At 42.3% G+C, this 20,023-nt stretch overlaps 1 protein-coding gene across 1 annotated transcript in view; it reads right to left on the minus strand.

The window, feature by feature from the left end:
- pnpla3 (patatin-like phospholipase domain containing 3) overlaps nucleotides 1-6,915 on the minus strand; it is a 29,820-nt gene extending 22,905 nt beyond the window's left edge. Inside the window, exon 1 of the mRNA XM_078568355.1 lies at nucleotides 6,545-6,915. Within this exon, the coding sequence (XP_078424481.1) occupies nucleotides 6,545-6,731 (187 nt within the window). The 5' untranslated portion in view covers nucleotides 6,732-6,915. The remainder of the gene's footprint in view (nucleotides 1-6,544) is intronic.
- Nucleotides 6,916-20,023: the final 13,108 nt, after the last annotated feature.

A 20,023-nucleotide genomic window follows, 5' to 3' on the forward strand; every position in this document is an offset into this window, starting at 1 on the left:
AGCCACTGTAGCTGTTATGCAACTGCTCTGTAATTCACCATTCAACTATGTCTAGGTTGACCCCTCTTTCTGCTGCTCTCCACTTTGCCCTCTCGAAGAGATCTTTGTAGCTTTTCAGCTCTGATCAAATGATCGAAATACTGACATTTTATTTTCTGGATGTCACTTTTTTAAGGGTTCTTTTCACTCTTGCTATTTCAAGCATCTCATCATTTGCCTTATGGTCTATGATTTTTTTAGGCATCCATCTTAGCATCCACATTTCAAGGGCCTCTATCTGCTTCCACAGATCTTTACTTGGCAAACAGGAAAATGTAACATCTGGAGAGTTTTTTTCCTTGTTACAAGCTTGGGCTTTCCTGTTGTTAACACATCCTTCAGCTTCACAAAATTATTTCCAGCTATCTGTATTCTTCTTTAGACTTCTGCATAACATCCAACATCTTCTGTTATCAGTTATCCTAAAACACATACAATCTTATCTACTTGTTCCAGTGTGGCACTATTCAGTTCAATCTTCACTCTAGTTTATTACAATGTTTTCCTTCTGACTACCATTGTTTTTTTCTTTTTGGTGTTCATATTTAATCCATATTCTAAACTTCTAGATTGTACTTGGTCAACGATTTTTGGTGTAATGCCTTGTCTGCAAGTAGCACTCTGTCATCAGTGTACCACAAGTTTGTTACATCAATGCCTCCAATTTTTACCCTTGGAAGTACATCTGACTCTGAATATTTATTCTGTGTACAGATTGAATAATTTTGATGACAGTACACAGCCTGGTCATACTCCTCTCTTCACTTGAAACATATCTGATTGTCCATCTTCCAGCTTGATAATCACTATTTGGTCCCAATTTAGGCTCTGGATAAATCTCACATCTTTACTGTCAATGTCACATTTCAGCAACACATCTTCACATTGCTACTTTAAATTTTATCTGCTTCATGTCTTGTCCATTTTAGCAGTCTGCCTTATTCTCCTGAAATCTGCTACAATTCTTATTGTTTATGGCATTTCCGAGTTTCATGTCAACTGCAAATTTTGAAATTATGACCTATATACTCAAATCATTAGAGGCAGGCTGATCATTTTGATGGTAACATGAGATCTTTAGCTGTACACATTTGTTTTTTGTCCAAGGATATATTTTCACTTCTGTAAGAAAATATATCAGAACACCAAAGCAATCCATAGAACCGATGTCAGGGTAAAGAAAGAGGAGAAAATGCTAGCTAGTCAGGGGCTTACTCCTGAGTAAGTGTGGAATGAAATGCAGAGCCAAGTAGGAGACCAAAACAACAGCAGGACAGGACCTCCACTGGTCCCTGTTTTGGGATCAACAGCAATGCAGGGCAGGTTGCTGATAGGATTTCTGCCTCTGCCACTTGGGAGGTAGGAAAAGTCCAGTGTTGCAGCACCAGACATGATGAAACAGAAATTAGAGTAAAAAAAAAAGTCTCAATGAAGAATGTCTGCTCCACTTTTGTAGATCTTGGTAAAGCTCTTGGCCAAGACCAAGCTCTACAAAAAGTGAATGTCCAGGCTAAAATGGACAAAGAAGCAACCTGCACTAGGTCTTCTTCCTCCATCAGAAAGCTTAGGGGCCATTAAAGAGACCACTGCAGGCCCACTTCAACTTTCCAACAGGCAATAACAATGTCCAAAACAAAAACAGCAGCTGCTTCTCCTAGATTACATGGCTAGGGACACCCAGAGCGACCTCCAGTAGCGCATTCCACCCCACGTAGCCTCTACAGTGTTACTATTAAACTATTGCTACAGAGAGAGCAAAGGAGGAAGTCACTGGACTTGAAAGTAATGTCAGTTTTTCATTTTGGTCAATATATAATGAAAATCCAAAATGCACCCAGGTCAATAGTAAACCAATGGAAAGTGGGCCAGCTGGAAGCCTCTACAGAAATGTTGAACAGCCCCAGACCTTTTTGATTTAAACAATTAGAAGACTTCAACTAATAAGAATTGAGATTATTTCTTCCTTTTGCTTATCATTGCTAAGACTGGTTACGACGGAGGCTGAGCTGCTGTCAATATCACTCCATGACTGGACTCCAGAAGCAACGTGAAAAAGACATTCACTTTGCTTCCTGGGAGCTCACTGGGGACACTCCTGCTTCTGTGTTTCACAGCACATCTTCACACTGAATTTTCCAAAATGCTTCCAAATCCAACCCAGCTGCTAACTTATTACAACAGAAATGTAACTGTATATAGGAGTCAGCTACAAAGTTACAGTTTAATATATTCACTGCCAGTGTGCAGTTGGAGGAGAGGCTTGACTTTGAATGCACCAGCAGCAATTGCCTTAATGCACACTAGCAACCAGAACAAACAGGCTTAAACTGAAACACCACCAAAGGCTAGGGCAAGATTCCAAACATTATGAACAGTGAATGCAACAGGTTGTGTTTAGAATGTTCCCATTAAATATAAAAGATGGTTTTATTTAATATTTCTCACAATGGATTTATTTCTCTACCCCACCTCTGTCAAAAAAAAATGATGTTTCAGCAGCGTTAATTATCTGGGAAATTTACAGACACAAGATGCTTGTTCACTGGTAGTTAATCACCTCATAAATGCTGCCTTGCCTGAAATGGCATATTATTACTGATCTTGGCACAGGTTTCTAGGTCAGTCGCAACCAGGCTGTAACAAACCACAGCAGCCTTAAACACAAAGCAAATAGGATCCAATACTATTGCATTACTGATCAACTCAATAAAGGATAAGGTATTAATTTTAGTTAATAATGTACAGTGTCATCAGGAGGAAAGTGTAAATAGGTCTTATACAAAATGTACATTTCTAATGAGCTCTTAATTCCTGTACTTAGCACATTTACCAATTAATTTTTCAGAACAGGTTTTCCAACCCATACATTTTCTGTGTTTCATATTTTCACGTGAACTTTTTGCCAAGATAGCTCAAGGACTTCTGTATTCAACATCATGAAGCAAGTACAAAAAGAGAAAGGGCACCCTGAATTTAGTTTGAGGAAACGAAGCAGGTGTAAGGGGTATCGTTGGGAGAGCATTTTGGTAGTAATCGTAATTCCAAGGGAATTCCATTCGATTAAAAAAGTGTAGTCATGACAAAGGACAAAGATAGACCAAGAGTACAGGCCAGAGGAAAATTTTTAAATAGAAACAGAAAATGTTGGAGATACTCAGGAGGTCTGGCAGCAACTGCGGAGAGAGGAACAGAGTTAACGTTTCAGGTCAAGGACCTTTCTTCATTACTGAAGGAAGATAGAAATGTAATTGGTTTTGAGCAAGTGAAAGAGGGGAGGAAGAACAAAAGAGAAAATCTGTAACAAGTGTGGAGGGTAGGAAAGATGAACTAACTAATGATTTCATGGCACAAAAGGCAAAGGAAGTGGCAATGGTTTGTGAATGACAGAATAATGAACAGCTGTGTCCAAAATATTAAGAATAAGATTACAATCGGCACATGCTAATAACAGAAACAAATGGAGGGGGGTGGGGTGCGAAGGGGTACCGAGTTCACAGTCTGAAATTGTTGAACTCCATGTTGAATCCAGAATTCTGTGCCTAATTGAAAGATGAGATGCTGTTCCTCAAGCTTGCATTGAGCTTTACTGGAACAGTGCCAAGGACAGTGACATCCATGTGACAGCAAGGTGGAGAATTAAAATGGCAATCCATCAGGAGCTCAGGTTCATGTTTGCGGACTTAGTGGAGGTGTTCCGCAATCTGCATTTTGTCTTGCCGATGTAAAGACTACTGTATTTGCTACTCACATTGTGAAGTAAATTGAAAGAAGTACACCTAAACCACTGCGTCAACTGGAAGGAGCGTTTGGTACCTTGGTCAGTGAGGAGAGGAGGTCGTAAAAGGTCAGGTGTTATATCTGCTGTATTTGCATGGGAAGGTGCTGTGGAAAGGGGACAACATGCTAGGGATGATTGAAGAGTAGACCAGAATATTGCAGAGGGAACGTTCCCTCTGGAATGCTAACAGGAGAGAAGAGGGGAAGATAAGCTTGGTGATGGCATCATGCTGGGGGTGGCAGGAGAGGCAGAGGATGATCTGTTGTACGTGGAGGCTGGTAGAGTGGAAGGTGGAAACAAGGGAAATCTTATGGTGGTTCTGGGAGGGAGGGAGAAGGGGTGAGAGAAGTGTAGAAAGTTTCTTCTTCACAACCCCAATTACAAATCCTGTTGAATATGGCTGAGTGTAATTTTACCTGTGCACTGTTAAATATGAAAAAAAGTCACAATCCCAGATAAGACCCTGTTCTTGCAAGAATCCCTCTCATCTGCTTGAGTTTAGGAGAGTAAGAGATGACTTGATTTGTTTGAAACATATAAGACCCTGAGCGGTCTTGACAGGGTGGATGTAGAGAGGACGTTTCCTCTTGTGGGAAAATCTAGAACTAGGGGTCACTGTTTAAAAAAAAAGGGTCTCCCATTTATGACAGATGGTGAGAATTTTTTTTTTCCTGAGAATCGTGAGTCTTTGGAACTCTCTTCCTCAAAAGGCAGTGAAACCAGTGTCTTTGATTATTTTTAAGGCAGAGCTAGATCGATTCTTGATAAGCAAGGAGGTGAAAGGTTATTGCGGGTAGGTGGGAATGTGGGGCTGAGGTTACAATCAGATCAACATGATATTATTGAATGGTTGAGCAGGCTTGAGGGGCCGATTGGCCTACTCCTGCTCCTAATTCTTATGTTCATACATTCAAACAAAATGTTTCCATAAGTAAAATTGAGCGCAAAACATAACAGATGTCTCTTTTTCAGGTCGCATCATATGTTTTTGACCATTTCTTTCAATAATTGTCTGTTTCCCTCCAAAGACAGTATATTAATCTGGTTCTAATTTGGCATTCGATTTCACTGGATTGAAATCAGGAGTGAGACTCTGGTCCATTCCCTCCTTCCTAGCCTAGGGGACAAAGACCAATATTATTGCCTCATTGTCATGGCAGTTGAGCTCTGAACTCAGCTCAGACTCCAAGCTGAATCTGGGAAATCCATTTCATTGAAACTCTTTTTAGTGGCAGGAGCCCAGGATTCTTTTAAAATTCACAAGTTATGGGATCCCATTAGGCAAAGTCCATTATGTGAACGCTGGGGATTGCAAGCAGCCCAATCCAAGATCAGGAATGATCCACGCAAACTACTCAACCTTCATTTTCAAATTCCCAGTAAGAGGCCTTCTGGAAACTTTAAGGTAAAAGCATGTGTAATGATTCATGTTCGAATTCTTCAAGACGGTGAAAATTGCTTGGTTGAACTTGGAAGAAATATCCGAACATTGCTGTTTGCGATAAATGCTAAAACTGGCCTCCTTTCCCATCTTAAATGCTCTATCCCCAATGTTAAGAGACCTTCAAATGTGAAGAAGGAGTCAATAATAGTCAAATATATAAAATCGCTTTAAAAAAAGTGAACACTGCAAGGGAATGTCGTCATTTATTTTTGAAGTAACATTTCATCGATGCTTAGATTTCTTTGGAATGTAAAAAATAAACTGTGTTTGTGAAGAAGCGCGATTATCAGAGGTCAGTGTGCAGGTCAATGGCCGGCAGTAACCCGCGCTAAGAAGACGACATTCTAGACCCGCCCAGCTGAATCAGTCCACACAGCAGCCGCCAATAACACCAAGCGCTGAAACTCAGCTCAGCCCGAGCCCACTGTGGTCTCGCTCCTGATCCAACACACCACCACCCACACCCTAGCAGCAGGAAGTAACGCCACCGGGTAGGTATCAAATTAACATTAGATACAACCCTTCAAAATCTTGCACTGGTCTCAGCTGCTAATAAGACTTGCTAAAACATTTAGATAAAACGTGCAGTCAATCAGCAAGAATACTACTTATTTAGATGGGGGGAAGAGACAGAAAGAACACAAGCATTGATTTCACTATTTCTTTGGAGGACTGGATTCTCCGTGTAATACCGGCACCAAATAACCTGCAATCTCTCTCCGCTATCAGTGTCTCAATCCAATTGGTAAACGATAGCAAGCTGCCAACATAAACCCTACAAATATACTGAAAAGCGCACTCATGCAAAAAAAAAACACAACGCATCAGCTTTCCCTGTAACATATGCAAACCACTTTTTAGGCTGCCGAATTGTTAAGGAGAATATAATTTATCAAAGGTTCATCTGTTCTAGTTCAACAACTCTACAACCTAGGCTCCGAAAAAGTTGCCGATTACTCAGAGATATTTCCATTGCAGATATTTTGCAAAACTGCAAGCTACTGGTTTTTAAAAGTTAACTTTAACTGAAGAGATACACTTTAGTTCCCTCCAGGCACAGTGGCAATTTCATAGATCTCTCCTCTTTCCAGATGAGTTTAGGAAAACCGATCTTTAATAAATTGTGTCCAAAATTGACATGTGCCGGTTTGTATACACATATCATCGTCTATTACTTCCCTCCGGTTCCCCTGTGGATTCTAACAGCCCCTGTCCTCGACAAGTTTTTGGGGTCCTTGTGTCCAGATGGTGCTCCCTCTCTTCACGCCAGGTATGGGACTCACCTAGCGGTGCCCCGCACACCACGGCGGCGGCAGTAAGCGCCCCGGCAGATGCGCCGTAGATCCTGCTGGCGTCCCGGATCAGGTAAGGAGCGTGTTCCTGGATACTGCTGGCCACTCCGACATGGTAAACCCCCAGGAACCCGCATCCAGCGAAGGAAATGTTCCAGCCGCCTTCCCGGTCAAACATCTCGGGCTGCAAGAAAGCCTCCCGATAAGCGATTTAAAAAAAAAATGCTGCCGAGGAATTTCGAATATCCTGAAATGACAACCAAGAGAGTTCAGATCGGCAGAAGCGAAGTGACACGGTTTTCACATGAGCTGATCCCTTCGCTCCTGCCTTTTTTCCATGGGCTATTATTTCACAGCGCAAGGACTGGGTGTGAACAGAAAGCTCAGTTAAAAGGCACATCACTGCCCTTCCCCGTGTGATAGCAACACCAGCATTGGCCAATCAACTGGAAGGACATTTGGGAGGGATTTCTCATTTATTAGTTTACCACCGCACATCAATTTAACCCGTTTCATTTCCCGACTGCACTTTTTGATTTATATTTATAATATATACACTGATGCATTTTGCAGCCTAAAAGGTACGAATGTAACATTTACCGAAATATCAAAAAGATAAAAAAAAAAGAAACATGCTTAGAGCGTGGAAAATAAATTGAGGGAATTAGAAGCAAATATGTCACAGGAAGATTCAGATACAATAGTATCTCTATCTACACGAATTTGGCTGCATGCGCCCCAAACCATGATAAGGTTCCCCTTGTCCTCACTTTCCACCCTATCAGCCTCCATATTCAAAGTATTACCCTCTGCCACTTCCACCAACTCCAGCACGATGCCACCACCAAGCACATCTTACCCTCCCCTCCCCTGTCAGCATCTGAAGGGACTGTTCCCTCGTGAAACATTGGTCCACTCCTCTGTCACCCCCAACACCTTCCCATGGCACCTTCCCATGTAATCACAGGAAGTCTAACACCTGCCTCTTTACCTCCTCCCTCCTCACCGTCCGAGACCCCAAACACTCCTTCCAGGCAAAGCAGCGATTTACTCGCACTCCTTTCAATTTAGTCTACTGTATTCACTGCTCACAATGCAGTCTCCTCTACACTGGGGGGACTAAACGCAGACTGGGTGACCACCTTGCAGAACACCTTCGCTCAGTCCACAAGCATAACCCCAACCTTCCAACCTCTTGTGATTTCAATTCACCATCCTGCTCTCATGCCCACATGTCCGTCCTTGGCCTGTTGCAATGTTCCAGTGAAGCCTGATGCAAGCTGGAGGAAAAGCACTTCATCTTCCAATTAGGCACTTTATAGCCTTCTGGACTTAACATTGAGTTCAACAACTTCAGACCATGAACTCTGTCCTCCATTTTGAATATCTTTTCCCTGTTACGAAAGTATAAAAATTTTCATAATATTATTCTGGTCTATTGTAAAGTAGGTTTATGGGTGTGAGTATAGATGGTCCTGTCTGTGTGACGTAATTACATTTGGAGTCAGGTAGTTGCAAGCTTGAAATTATCAAAAGAAGTTAGGTGTAGAAATGTACTTGAAATGCTAATAAGTAAACATGGGTGGGGTCTTAGCATGCAAGGTGTAAAGGGAATTTGCACTTTTAGATAAGTGAAGGGATTGTTTGGATTTCAAAGGGATGGTAGGATGTTTACAATTAGCCTGGTAAGCAAGGCTAGCAGTGTGTTTATTTTTGCCAAAGGTTACTGACAATATTGGCAACATGAAAGATTTGTATACTATGGGAAAAGTAAAGTCCCAAAGACATATGGAACAATGGAATTTACATATTGAAGAGAGATAAACATATATAAAGGAGAATGAAAGGCTATGTAAGATCTAACAGGAGTGTGTGAAACAACTTTCGGGAGGCCCCTAGCCATTTGTGCATAAGTCTGCTGTGTCTAGTAACTAAAGTTGGAGACAAGCGTTTGGAATTCCACAGTCAAGTGGATACTGTGGTAACATGCTGGCTTGTTTTTTTAAATTTAAAATCTATTTTGGACTGTTGCTTTAAAAGGGGTGAGTAATTTAGAGTCAGGTTAATTAGGAATTTTAGGATTTTTTATAGTATTAAGTAATTGTAGTCTTATGTATATGCTTGAAATATTTTGTTAATAAATATTTTAATTTAATTTTAAAAATCTCTTAAGGTCTTCGTGGACTCATTACTTCTGAATTCAGTGTACATATCTTCTCAATAAATACAAATTGCAAAACTGTTGAGACAGTGTGGCCAAGTTTCACTTGTGGATTTGGTCCACCTAGCACACATCATCTGCCAGTCTGCATATTATTCACACGTTTTTGCTTTCAGACAGTGCTGACCTTTATTCTGTTATTAACACCCACTCTGACCAAACTTTGTGTCTTTAAACTATCATTACCACTCCCTCTGCCTGTGTTCCATGACATCATTGTCAATTTTATCTCCCCCACTCTCTAACCTATCCCTGACCATCTCTTTTGCTCCACCTGCTCCCCCACCCCCCCCCCACCCCTTTTCAACAGCAGAAAACCCATCACATTTCTACCTCTCTTCAGTTCCGAAGAAGAGTCATACTGGACTCAAAACACTCCATTTCTCTCTCCACAGATGCTGCCAGATGCTGCTGAGTTTTTCCAACATGTTGTTTTTATTGGCTGCATATTTTGTAGTTGTGGAATATAAAAATGGGGGATAATTTTGACTGGGTGAGCGAATCAGCTGCTTGTTATACAGTTCTCTAGATTTTCATTTCCAATGAAGTCATTGAAATCACTAGAGAAATATAATTTGCAGTTGAACTGTAATTTCCCATTTTACATAGCCAGCCAAAGACAAAGTTATTTGGGAATTTTTTTTTAGGAAGAATAGAATAGGTGAGTAAGGAAGAGTTGGAGCAGTATTGTTGAAGGTTGGAATACATGCTGCAGAGAGGGTTAATGTATATAAAAATGAGGCTCAAACACAATTAATATGCTTAGACATTAGATATAAAAAGGGATTGTTATGTTACAGGGTTTGTATTGCAGATGGACTGAATATCAATGCTTCCTCAACAGGTTTGTCTTCTGATGAGTCATGACCTGCAGGGTTCAAGTCTTCAGATGGGCAAAGGAAAACAGGGAAAGGACAAGGGTTAGCAGGGCACAGCAAAGCTAGGCAGTAGCAAATGACTGGCAGCACAGGAGGCCTACTGTCTGTATCTATAATTAATTGAGGAAAGAGAAAAGGTAAAGCAATAATCACACATCCCGTTGATCATGACCTATAGTCTTGTCATTGTTGACACACTTTGATCTACCTTCTTCGGTGAAGTCCATGGTATGTATCTGGCTGAAGCCCTGGCTGGAGGCTAGTCCTCTTGTTCTGATCTTCTCCTGGCTGTGATTCAGCTGCTCCTGCATTGAGAGATGGGGGTGTGTGGTTGTTGTACTGGATTGTGCAGATGTAAGGAAGCTTTCAGTAGTTTACTGAGAGAAAGAAGCAGCGTGTTGCGGGCAGGATAGGGAGGTCATTTGCAAGAACGTGTCTCCCGTGTGAAATGAAGACCAGTCAGCAGAGGAGTGAAATACTTTACTGTTGCTACCAGGTAAAAATAGAAGGTTAATTGTGCCTCTTGTGAGACCACAAAAACATAAGAAATAAGAGCAGGAGTAGACCATATGGCCCTTCGAGCCTGGTCCGCCATTCAATACGATCATGGCTGATCTTATGTTTCATCTCCAGTTTCCTCCTTATTCCCAATATTCCTTAATTCCCTGAGAGACCAAAAATCTGTCTATCCCAGGCTTAAATGTATTCAATGATGGAGCATCCACAACCCCCTGGGGCAGAAAATTCCAAAGATTCACAACCCTTTGAGTGAAGTAATATATTCTCATCTCAGTCCTAAATGATCGGTCTCTTATCCTGAGACTTTGCTCCTGTGTTATGTTACTCCGCTTTTCAGGAAAGGAGTGAGAGAGAAAACAGGAAACTACAGGCCAGTTAGCCTAACATCAGCTGTTGGGAAAATGCTGGAATTTATTATTAAGGAAGTGTCAAAAATGCACGTGGAAAAGCATAGTATGATTAGAATAAGTCAACATGGTTTTATTAAAAGGAATTTTATTTTCATTATTCATTCATGGGATGTGGGTTTCGCTGACTAGGCCAGCATTTATCCCTAGTTGCTATTGAGAAGGCGGTGGTGAGCTGCCTTCTTGAACTACTGCAGTCCATGAAGTATAGGTACACCCACAGTGCTGTTAGGAAGGGAGTTCCAGGATTTTGACCCAGCAGCAGTGAAGGAACAGCAATAAATTTCCAAGTCAGGATGGTGAGTGACTTGGCGGTGAATTTTTGCAGTGCATCTCGTAGATGGTACACGCTGCTGCTACTGTGTGTCAGTGGTGGAGGGAGTGAATGTGTGTGGATGTGGTGCCAATCAAGTGGGCTGCTTTATCCCGGATGCTGTCAAGCTCTTTGAGTGTTGTGGGAGCTGCACTCATACAGCTGCACTCAAACAAGTGGAGAGTATTCCATCACACTCCTAACTTGTGCCTTATAGATGGTGGACAGGCTTTGGGGAGTCAGGAGGTGAGTTACTCCCTCTCACCTGCTCTTGTGGTCACAGTATTTATATGGCTAGTCCAGTTCAGTTTCTGGTCAATGGTAACCCCCAGGATGTTGATCGTGGGGGATTCAGTGATGGTAATGCCATTGAACGTCAAGGGGTGATTGTTAGATTCTCTCTTGCTGGAGATGGTCATTGCCTGACATTTGTGTGGCGCGAAAGTTACTTGCCACTTATCAGCCCAAGCATGGATATTATCCAGGTCTTGCTGCACTTGAACATGGACTGCTTCAGTATCTGAGAAATCGCGAATGGTGCTGAATATTGTGCAATCATCAGTGAACATCCCCACTTCTGACCTTATGATGGAAGGAAGTTTATTGATGAAGCAACTGAAGATGGCTGGGCCGAGGACACTACCCTGAGAAACTCCTGTAGTGATGTCCTGGAACTGAGATGACTGACTTCCAACAACCACTACCATCTTCCTTTGTGCTAGGTATGACTCCAACCATCGGAGAGTTTTCCCCCTGATTCCCATTGACTTATGTTTTGCTAGGGCTCCTTGATGCCACACTCTGTCAAATGCTGCCTTGATGTCAAGGGCAGTCACTCTCGCCTCACCTCGTGAGGCTTCAGCTCTTTTGTCCATGTTTGAACCAAGGCTGTAATGAGGTCAGGAGCTGAGTGTCCCTGGCGGAATCCAAACTGGGAGTCAGGGAACAGGTTATTGATAAGTAAGTGCCGCCTGATAGCACTGTTGATGACCCCTTCCATTACTTTACTGATGATCAAGAGTAGCCTGATGGGGCTGTAACTGACCGGGTTGGATTTGTCCGGTTTTTTGTGTACAGGACATACCTGGGCAACTTTCCACATAGCTGGGTAGATGCCAGTGTTGTAGCTACACTGGAACAGCTTGGCTAGGGCACGGCAAGTTCTTGAGCACAAGTCTTCAGTACTATTGTTGGAATATTGTGAAAGCCCATAGCCTTTTCAGTATCCAGTACCTTCAGCCATTTCTTGATATCATGTGGAGTGAATCGAATTGGCTGAAGACTGGCATCTGTTATGCTGGGGACCTCCAGAGGAGGCCAAGATGGATCATCTACTTGGCACTTCTGGCTGAAGATTGTAGCAAATGCTTCAGCCTTATCTTTTGCACTGATGTGCTGGGCTCCTCCATCATTGACGATGGGGATATTTGTGGAGCCTCCTTCTCTAGTGAGTTGTTTAATTGTCTACCACCATTCACGACTGGATGTGGCAGGACTACAGAGCTTAGATCTGATCTATTGGTTGTAGGATCGCTTAGCTCTGTCTATCACTTGCTGCTTATGCTGTTTGGCATGCAAGTAGTCCTGTGTTATAGCTTCACCAAGTTTACACCTCATTTTTAGGTATGCCTGGTGCTGCTCCTGGCATGCCCTCCTGCACTCTTCATTGAACCAGGGTTGATCCCCTGGCTTGATGATAATGATAGAATGGGGGATATGCTGGGCCACGAGGTTACAACTTGTGTTCAAGTACAATTCAGCTGCTGCTGATGGCCCACAGTGCCTCGTGGATGCCCAGTCTTGATATACTAGATCTGTTCAAAATATCCTATTTAGCACGTTGGTAGTGCCACACAACACAATGCAGGGTGTCCTCAATGTGAAGGCGGGACTTTGTCTCCGCAACGACTGTGCGGTGGTCACTCCTACCAATACTGTCATGGACAGATGCATCTGCGGCAGGCAGGTTGGTGAGGATGAGATCAAGTATGCCTTTCCCTCTTGTTGGTTCCCTCACCATCTGCCGCAGACTCAATCCAGCAGTTATGTCCTTTAGGACTCAGTCAGCTCTGTCAGTGTTGGTGCTACTGAGCCGCTCTTAGCAATGGACATTGAAGTCCCCCAACCAGAGTACATTCAATGCCCTCGCCATCCTCAACTGGTGTTCAACATGGAGGAGTGCTGATTCATCATCTGAGGGAGGGTGGTACGTGGTAATCAGAAGGTTTCGTTGCCCATGTTTGATCTGATACCATGAGACTTCATGGGGTCTGGAGTGAATGTTGAGGATTCCCAGGGCAATTCCCTCCTGACTGTATAATACTGTGCCACCAACTCTGCTGGGTCTGTCCTGCCAGTGGGACAGAACATACCCAGGGATGGTGATGGTGGTGTCTGAGACATTATCTGTAAGATATGATTCCGTGAGGTTGACTATGTCAGGCTGTTGCTTGACTAGTCTGTGAGACGGCTCTCTCAATTTTGGCACTAACCTCCAGATGTTAGTAAGGAGGTCTTTCCAAGGTCAACAGGGCTGAGTTTGCCATTGTTGTTTCAGGTGCTTAGGTCAATGCTGGGTGGTCTGTTCAGTTTTGTTTCTGTTTTGTGACCTTGTAGCGGTTTGATAAACTGCGTGGCTTGCTTGCCAGGCCATTCCAGAGGGCATTTAAGAGTCAACCACATTGCTGTGGGTCTGGAGTAACATATAGGCAAGGTAAGGACAACAGATTTCCTTTCCTAATGGACATTAGTGAACCAGATGGGTTTTTACAACAATCAGCAATTGTTTCATGGTCATCATTAGAATTAAAAGATTTTTCTTGAATTCAATTCACCATCTGCCAATGATGATTTGATCCCAGGTCCCCAGGGCATTACCCTGGGTCACTGGATTCCCTGTCCAGCAACAATACCATTATGCCATCGCCTTTCTACTGTTTAACAACTTTATTTGAGTTTTTTGAGGATGTAACTAGTAAGGTAGATAAAGGGAAACCAATAAATGTAGCATACCTGGCTTTTAAAGGTGCCACACAAAAGGTTAATAGGCAAGATAAGTATGCATGGAGTTGGAGGTAATATATTAGCATGGATAGAAGATTGGTTAACAGATAGAAAGCAGAGGGTGGGTATAAATGGGACTTTTTCAAATTGGTGCATAGTGGAGTGCCATAAGGGTCAATGCTGGGGCCTCAGATATTTACAACCTATATTAATGACTTAGATGAAGAGACAAAGAGTTATGTATCTTAAGTTGAACAATGAAATTTATATATTCAATGAATTTTCTTAGTTACATATATTGGTTATATTTTTAAGAAAGCTGTGTATATTATCTATTAATCTAAGAAACAGTGGTGTATTCATCCTTATTCACTCTCTCTTACTCTGTGTACTGCCTGATTCTTTACATCGAGGTTCATCTAATTATGATGTAAACATATTATGTATTTATACTGCCACATGTTTTTAAATGTCTTTTTTGTGTGTGTGTATATGTATATATATTTATATATGTGCATGTGTTCCTGACACAGTTGTAGCAGTTAAAAACAGCTGTTTTCAATCAAGTGAACTGTTACTGAAATGTCCAATTAGATCAATGTTTTCCTGATCAGATCACTTATTAAGTAATGTACACATCAACAGAATATACAATTTGTAATGAAATATGCATATCTGTTTTTGATATAACAATGTGCTATATAATTGCACATTGCTAGTTGGAAAAGTAAGCAATGGAGAGGACACAGAGAGGCTGCAAAGACATATGTACACAGTAAGTGAGTGGGCAACAAGATGGCAGATGGATTATAATGTAGAAGTGTGAAACTATTCACTTTGGTCAAAAGAATAGAAGAGCTGAATATTTTTTGAAAGGTGAGAAATTGGTAAGTGTGAATGTTCAAAGAGACTTGGGTGTACTCATACAAGGAATGCAAAAAGTTAACACACAGGTACAGCAAGCAATTAGGAAGGCAAATGGCATGTTCACCTTTAGGGCAAGGAGATTGGAGCACAGGAATAAAGAAGTCTTGCTAGAGTTATACAGGTTTTTGGTGAGACCAAATCTGAGTACTGTGTGCAGTTTCCGTCTCCACATTTAAGAAAAGATATATTTACATTGGAGGCGGTACAGCGAAGGTTCACTAAATTGCTCCCTGGGATGAGGGGGTTGTCCTATGACGAGAGGCTGAGCAAATTGGGTCTATTTTCTCTAGCGTTTAGGAGAATGAGAGGCAACCTCATTGAAACGTACAAGATTCTGAAGGTGCTTGATAGGGTAGATGCTGTTCTCTGTTGTTATTAATTTCCCTAATTTCCTCACTCTTTTTGGCCCGTAGTTTACTGTCTATTGCTTGAATGAAACTTGTGTCTTCTACTGTGAAGACAGACACAAAATATTTGTTCAATGCCTCTGCCATATCCTCATTCCCCTTGATAATTTCTCCTGTCTCTGATTCTAATAGACCAACATTAACTTTAGATACTCTCCTTTTTATAAACTCATAAAAGCTCTGTTGGAGATCTGTTTTTATATTATGGGCTAGTTTACTCTCATATTCTTTTTTCGCCTTTTTATCAATTTTTTGGTTGCTCTTTGCTGGTTTCTAAAACAGTCCCAATCATCAGACTTGTTACTGTTTTTGGCAATATGGTAAGCCTCTTCTTTTAATCTAATACTAACCCTAACTTCCTGAGTGAGCTAAGGATGGGTCTTTCTCATTGAATTTTTGTTTTTCCATGTTCTTGTTGAACATTTTGAATTGTTAAATGTTTCCCACTGTTCATTTATAGCCATACTTTAAGTCTATTTACCCAATTTACCTTAGCCCGTTCTCCCCTCATAGCTATGTAATTGGCTTTGTTTAAGTTTAATATTCTTGTTTGTGATTGGAGTATGCCACTTTCAAATTTAACCTAGAATTCAATGGTATTATGATCACTATTTCCCAGTGGTCTTTTACTATGACATTACTAATTAACCCTGTTTCATTACATAATACTGGATCTAAGGTAGCTTCATCCTTAGTTGTTTCCAAAATGTTTTTGTCAAAGCAACTGTCACAAAAACATTCCATAAACTCATATTCTTGTCAATTTGATTGTCCCAATCTTTATCAAAATTAAAGTCCCCCACAATTACTATATTGCTTTTGTTACAAGCTCCAGTGATTTCTTCGTTAATGCTCTGTCCAGCAATATAACTATTGTTAGGGGCCTATAAACTACTCCCACCAGGGTTTTCTGTCTCTTGCTATTTCTAAATTCTACCCATACTGATTCTACTTCATGATCTTCTGAGGCCAGATCCCGTCTCTCTAAAGTCCTTATGCCATGCTTTCCTATCAGGGCTACCCCTCCTCCTTTGCCACTTCATCTGTCTTTCCGAAATATTGTGTACCCTGGAATATTTATTTCCCAACCTTGATTACCTTGTAACCATGTCTCTGTAATGATGATTAAATCTAAATCATTTACCTCTATTTGTGCCATTAGTTCATCTATCTTACTTATGATGCTTCGTGCATTCAGGTAAAGCACTTTTAATTTCATTTTTAAAATCCTATTCTCTGCAATGAACTTACTCATTGATGTACAATTTTTGTTAAACTCTCTGTCCCTTTCTGCCCCATTCTACTTGTCTTTACCCACATTACTATATTCCTCTGATGCTTCGACATTTCTCTTTTGATTTCTATATCTACTTTTACCTGAATCCTCCCTGCCCCAACCCCTCTGTTAGTTTAAAGCCCTGTCTGCAGCCTTAGTTATACGATTGGCCAGGACACTGGTCTCAGCCCAGTTCAAGTGCAGCCCATTCCAATGGAATAGCTCACTCTTCCCTGAGTACTGATGCCGGTGCCCCATGAATCAAAACCCCATCTTCTCACGCCAGAGCCACGCGTTCATTTCTCTAATCTGCTTGACCCTATGCCAATTCAACTGTGCCTCAGATATCAATCCAGCGATTGCTGGCCTGGGTTTTAATTTGGATCCTAACTCCTCAAATTCTCTTAGCAGAACATAATTCCTGGCTCTACTGATGTTGTTGGTTCCCACATGGACCATGACAACTGGATCCTCCCCATCCAGCTCCAAGTTACTTTCCATCCATGAGGGGATGTCCTTAACCCTGGCACCGGGCAGGCAACACAACCTTTGGAGCTCCCAGTCATGACTGCTGAGAACAGAATCGATCCCTCTGACTCTGCTGCCTCCTATCGTCACCACATTTCTCTTCGGCTCCCCCCAGTTCAATGGCAGCCTTCACTATGGATGATTACTTCAGCATTTTAGAAACATAGAAACTAGGAGCAGGAGTAGGTCACTTGGCCCTTCGATAAAAACAAAAAGCTACTGCAGATGCTGGAAATCCAAAACAAAAACAGAATTACCTGGAAAAACTCAGCAGGTCTGGCAGCATCGGCGGAGAAGAAAAGAGTTGACGTTTCGAGTCCTCATGACCCTTCAACAGAACTGAGTATACTTAGGAGAGGGGTGAAATATAAGCTGGTTTAAGGTGGGGGGGCGGGGGGAGAGAGAAGTTGAGGGGGGGGTGGTTGTAGGGACAAGCAAGCAGTGATAGGAGCAGATAATCAAAAGATGTCACAGACAAAGGAACAAAGAGGTGTTGAAGGTGGTGATATTATCTAAGAAAAGTGCTAATTAAGAATAGATGGCAGGACACTCAAGGTACAGCTCTAGTGGGGGTGGGGTGGAAAGACTGACAAGGTATTAGTTGTAGATTTAAAAATAATGGAAATAGGTGGGAAAAGAAAAATCTATATAAATTATTGAAAAAAACAAAAGGGAGGGGGAAGAAACGGGGTGGGGATGGGGGGAGGGAGTTCAAGATCTAAAGTTGTTGAATTCAATATTCAGCCCGGAAGGCTGTAAAGTGCCTAGTCGGAAGATGAGGTGCTGTTCCTCCAGTTTGCGTTGGCCTTCACTGGAACAATGCAGCAAGCCAAGGACAGACATGTGGGCAAGGGAGCAGGGTGGAGTGTTAAAATGGCAAGCAACAGGGAGGTTTGGGTCTTTCTTGCGGACAGACCACAGGTGTTCTGCAAAGCGGTCACCCAGTTTGCGTTTGGTCTCCCCAATGTAGAGGAGACCGCATTGGGAGCAACGAATGCAGTAGTCTAAGTTGGGGGAAATGCAAGTGAAATGCTGCTTCACTTGAAAGGAGTGTTTGGGCCCTTGGACGGTGAGGAGAGAGGAAGTGAAGGGGCAGGTGTTGCATCTTCTGCGTGGGCATGGGGAGGTGCCATAGGTGGGGGTTGAGGAGTAGGGGGTGATGAAGGAGTGGACCAGAGTGTCCCAGAGGGAACGATCCCTATGGAATGCCGCTGGGGGGGTGAAGGGAAGATGTGTTTGGTGGTGGCATCGTGCTGGAGTTGGCGGAAATGGCGGAGGAACCTGCTAAGACCTGCTGAGTTTTTCCAGGTAATTCTGTTTTTGTTTTGTACTTGGCCCTTCGAGCCTGCTCCACCATTCAATATGATCATGGCTGATCCTCTATCTCAATGCTGTACATCTGCATTCTCTCCATAGCCTTTGATGCCTTTAGAGTCCAGAAATCTATTTGCTTCTTAAATATGTTCAATGACTTGACCTCCACAGCCTTCTGTGGTAGAGAATTCCATCGGTTCACCAACACAATGTTTCTCCATTACAATCAACCCCATCTGAAGCCCACATCACCTTGTGGAAAGACCGGCTCACCAGTCTCGAACAACCCCCAGCGATGGAAATTCTACCGGATGAAAGCCTTCCCCCAGGAGCTAATTGCAACTGGGCAACCTGGAAGTGCCTTAACAGACTTAGGACTGGTGTAGGTCGTTCAAAGGTGTCACTAAGCAAATGGGGATTATACAACCAGCCCGACAACTTGTGAATGTGGAACTGAGCCACAGATTATGCAACATCTCCTGCAATGCCTATCGCTAGAGGAACCCTGCACTGTTGCAGATCTTGCCGAATTCAACAAGGTGCAAAAATGTGTCCAGTTCTGGCTGGGCCATGTATAGACTGTCCGTGGACAGGATAAGAAGAAAATCACCTTCTGAGTGAAGAAGTTTCTCCTCATCTCAGTCCTAAATGGTCTGTCCCATATCCTGAGACAGTTACCCCTTGTTCTAGACCCCCCCAGTCAGAGGAAATACTGTCCCTGCATTCAGTCTGTCCATCTCTGTCAGAATTTTATATGTTTCAGTAAGATCTCCTTTCATTCTTCTAAACTCCAGTGAGTACAGGCTTAGTCGGCCTAATCTCTCCTCATACAACAATCCTGCCATCCCAGGAACCAGTCTGTGAATCTTTGCTGTACTCCCTTGATGGGAAGTAGATCCTTTCTTAGGTAAGGAGACCAAAACTGCACACAATACTCTAAGTGTGGTCACACCGAGGCCCTGTACAGCTGCAGTAAGACATCCTTGCTCCTGTACTCAAGTCCTCTCGCAATGAAGGCCAACATACCATTTGTCTTAACTGCTTGTTGCATTTTCATGCTTGCTTTCAGTGATTGCTGTATAAGGACACCCAGGTCCCTTCATACATCAACATTTCCCAATCTACCATTATTTAAATAATACTTTGCCATTCTGTTTTTCCTGCCGAAGTGGATAACTCCACACTTATCCACATTACACTGCATCTGCCATGTACTTGCCCACTCACTCAATTTATCTAAATTGCCTTGAAGCCTTGTAACACCCTCCTCATTGCTCACATTCCCACAAAGTTTCATGTCGTCAGCAAACTTGGAAATACTATGTTTGGTTCCCTTATCCAAATCATTGATATATATTATAAATAGCTGGGGCCCAAGCACTGATCCCTGTGGTACCCGACTGATCACTGCCTGCCACTCTGAAAAAGACCCATTTATTCTTATTCTCTGCTTCCTGTCTGCTAATCAATTGTCAATCCAACATATTACCCCCAATCCCATGTGCTTTAATTTTACACACTAATCTCTTACGTGGGACTTTATCAAAAGCTTTCTGAAAATCCAAATACACCACACTCACTGGTTCTCCCTTATCTATTCTGCTAGTTACATCCTCAAAAAAATCCAGTAGGTTTGTCAAACATTGTTTCCCTTTCATAAATCCATGTTGATTTTGT

The sequence above is a fragment of the Cetorhinus maximus genome, chromosome 22 (genome assembly GCF_964194155.1).
Source record: "Cetorhinus maximus chromosome 22, sCetMax3.hap1.1, whole genome shotgun sequence".
NCBI lineage: Eukaryota > Metazoa > Chordata > Chondrichthyes > Lamniformes > Cetorhinidae > Cetorhinus > Cetorhinus maximus.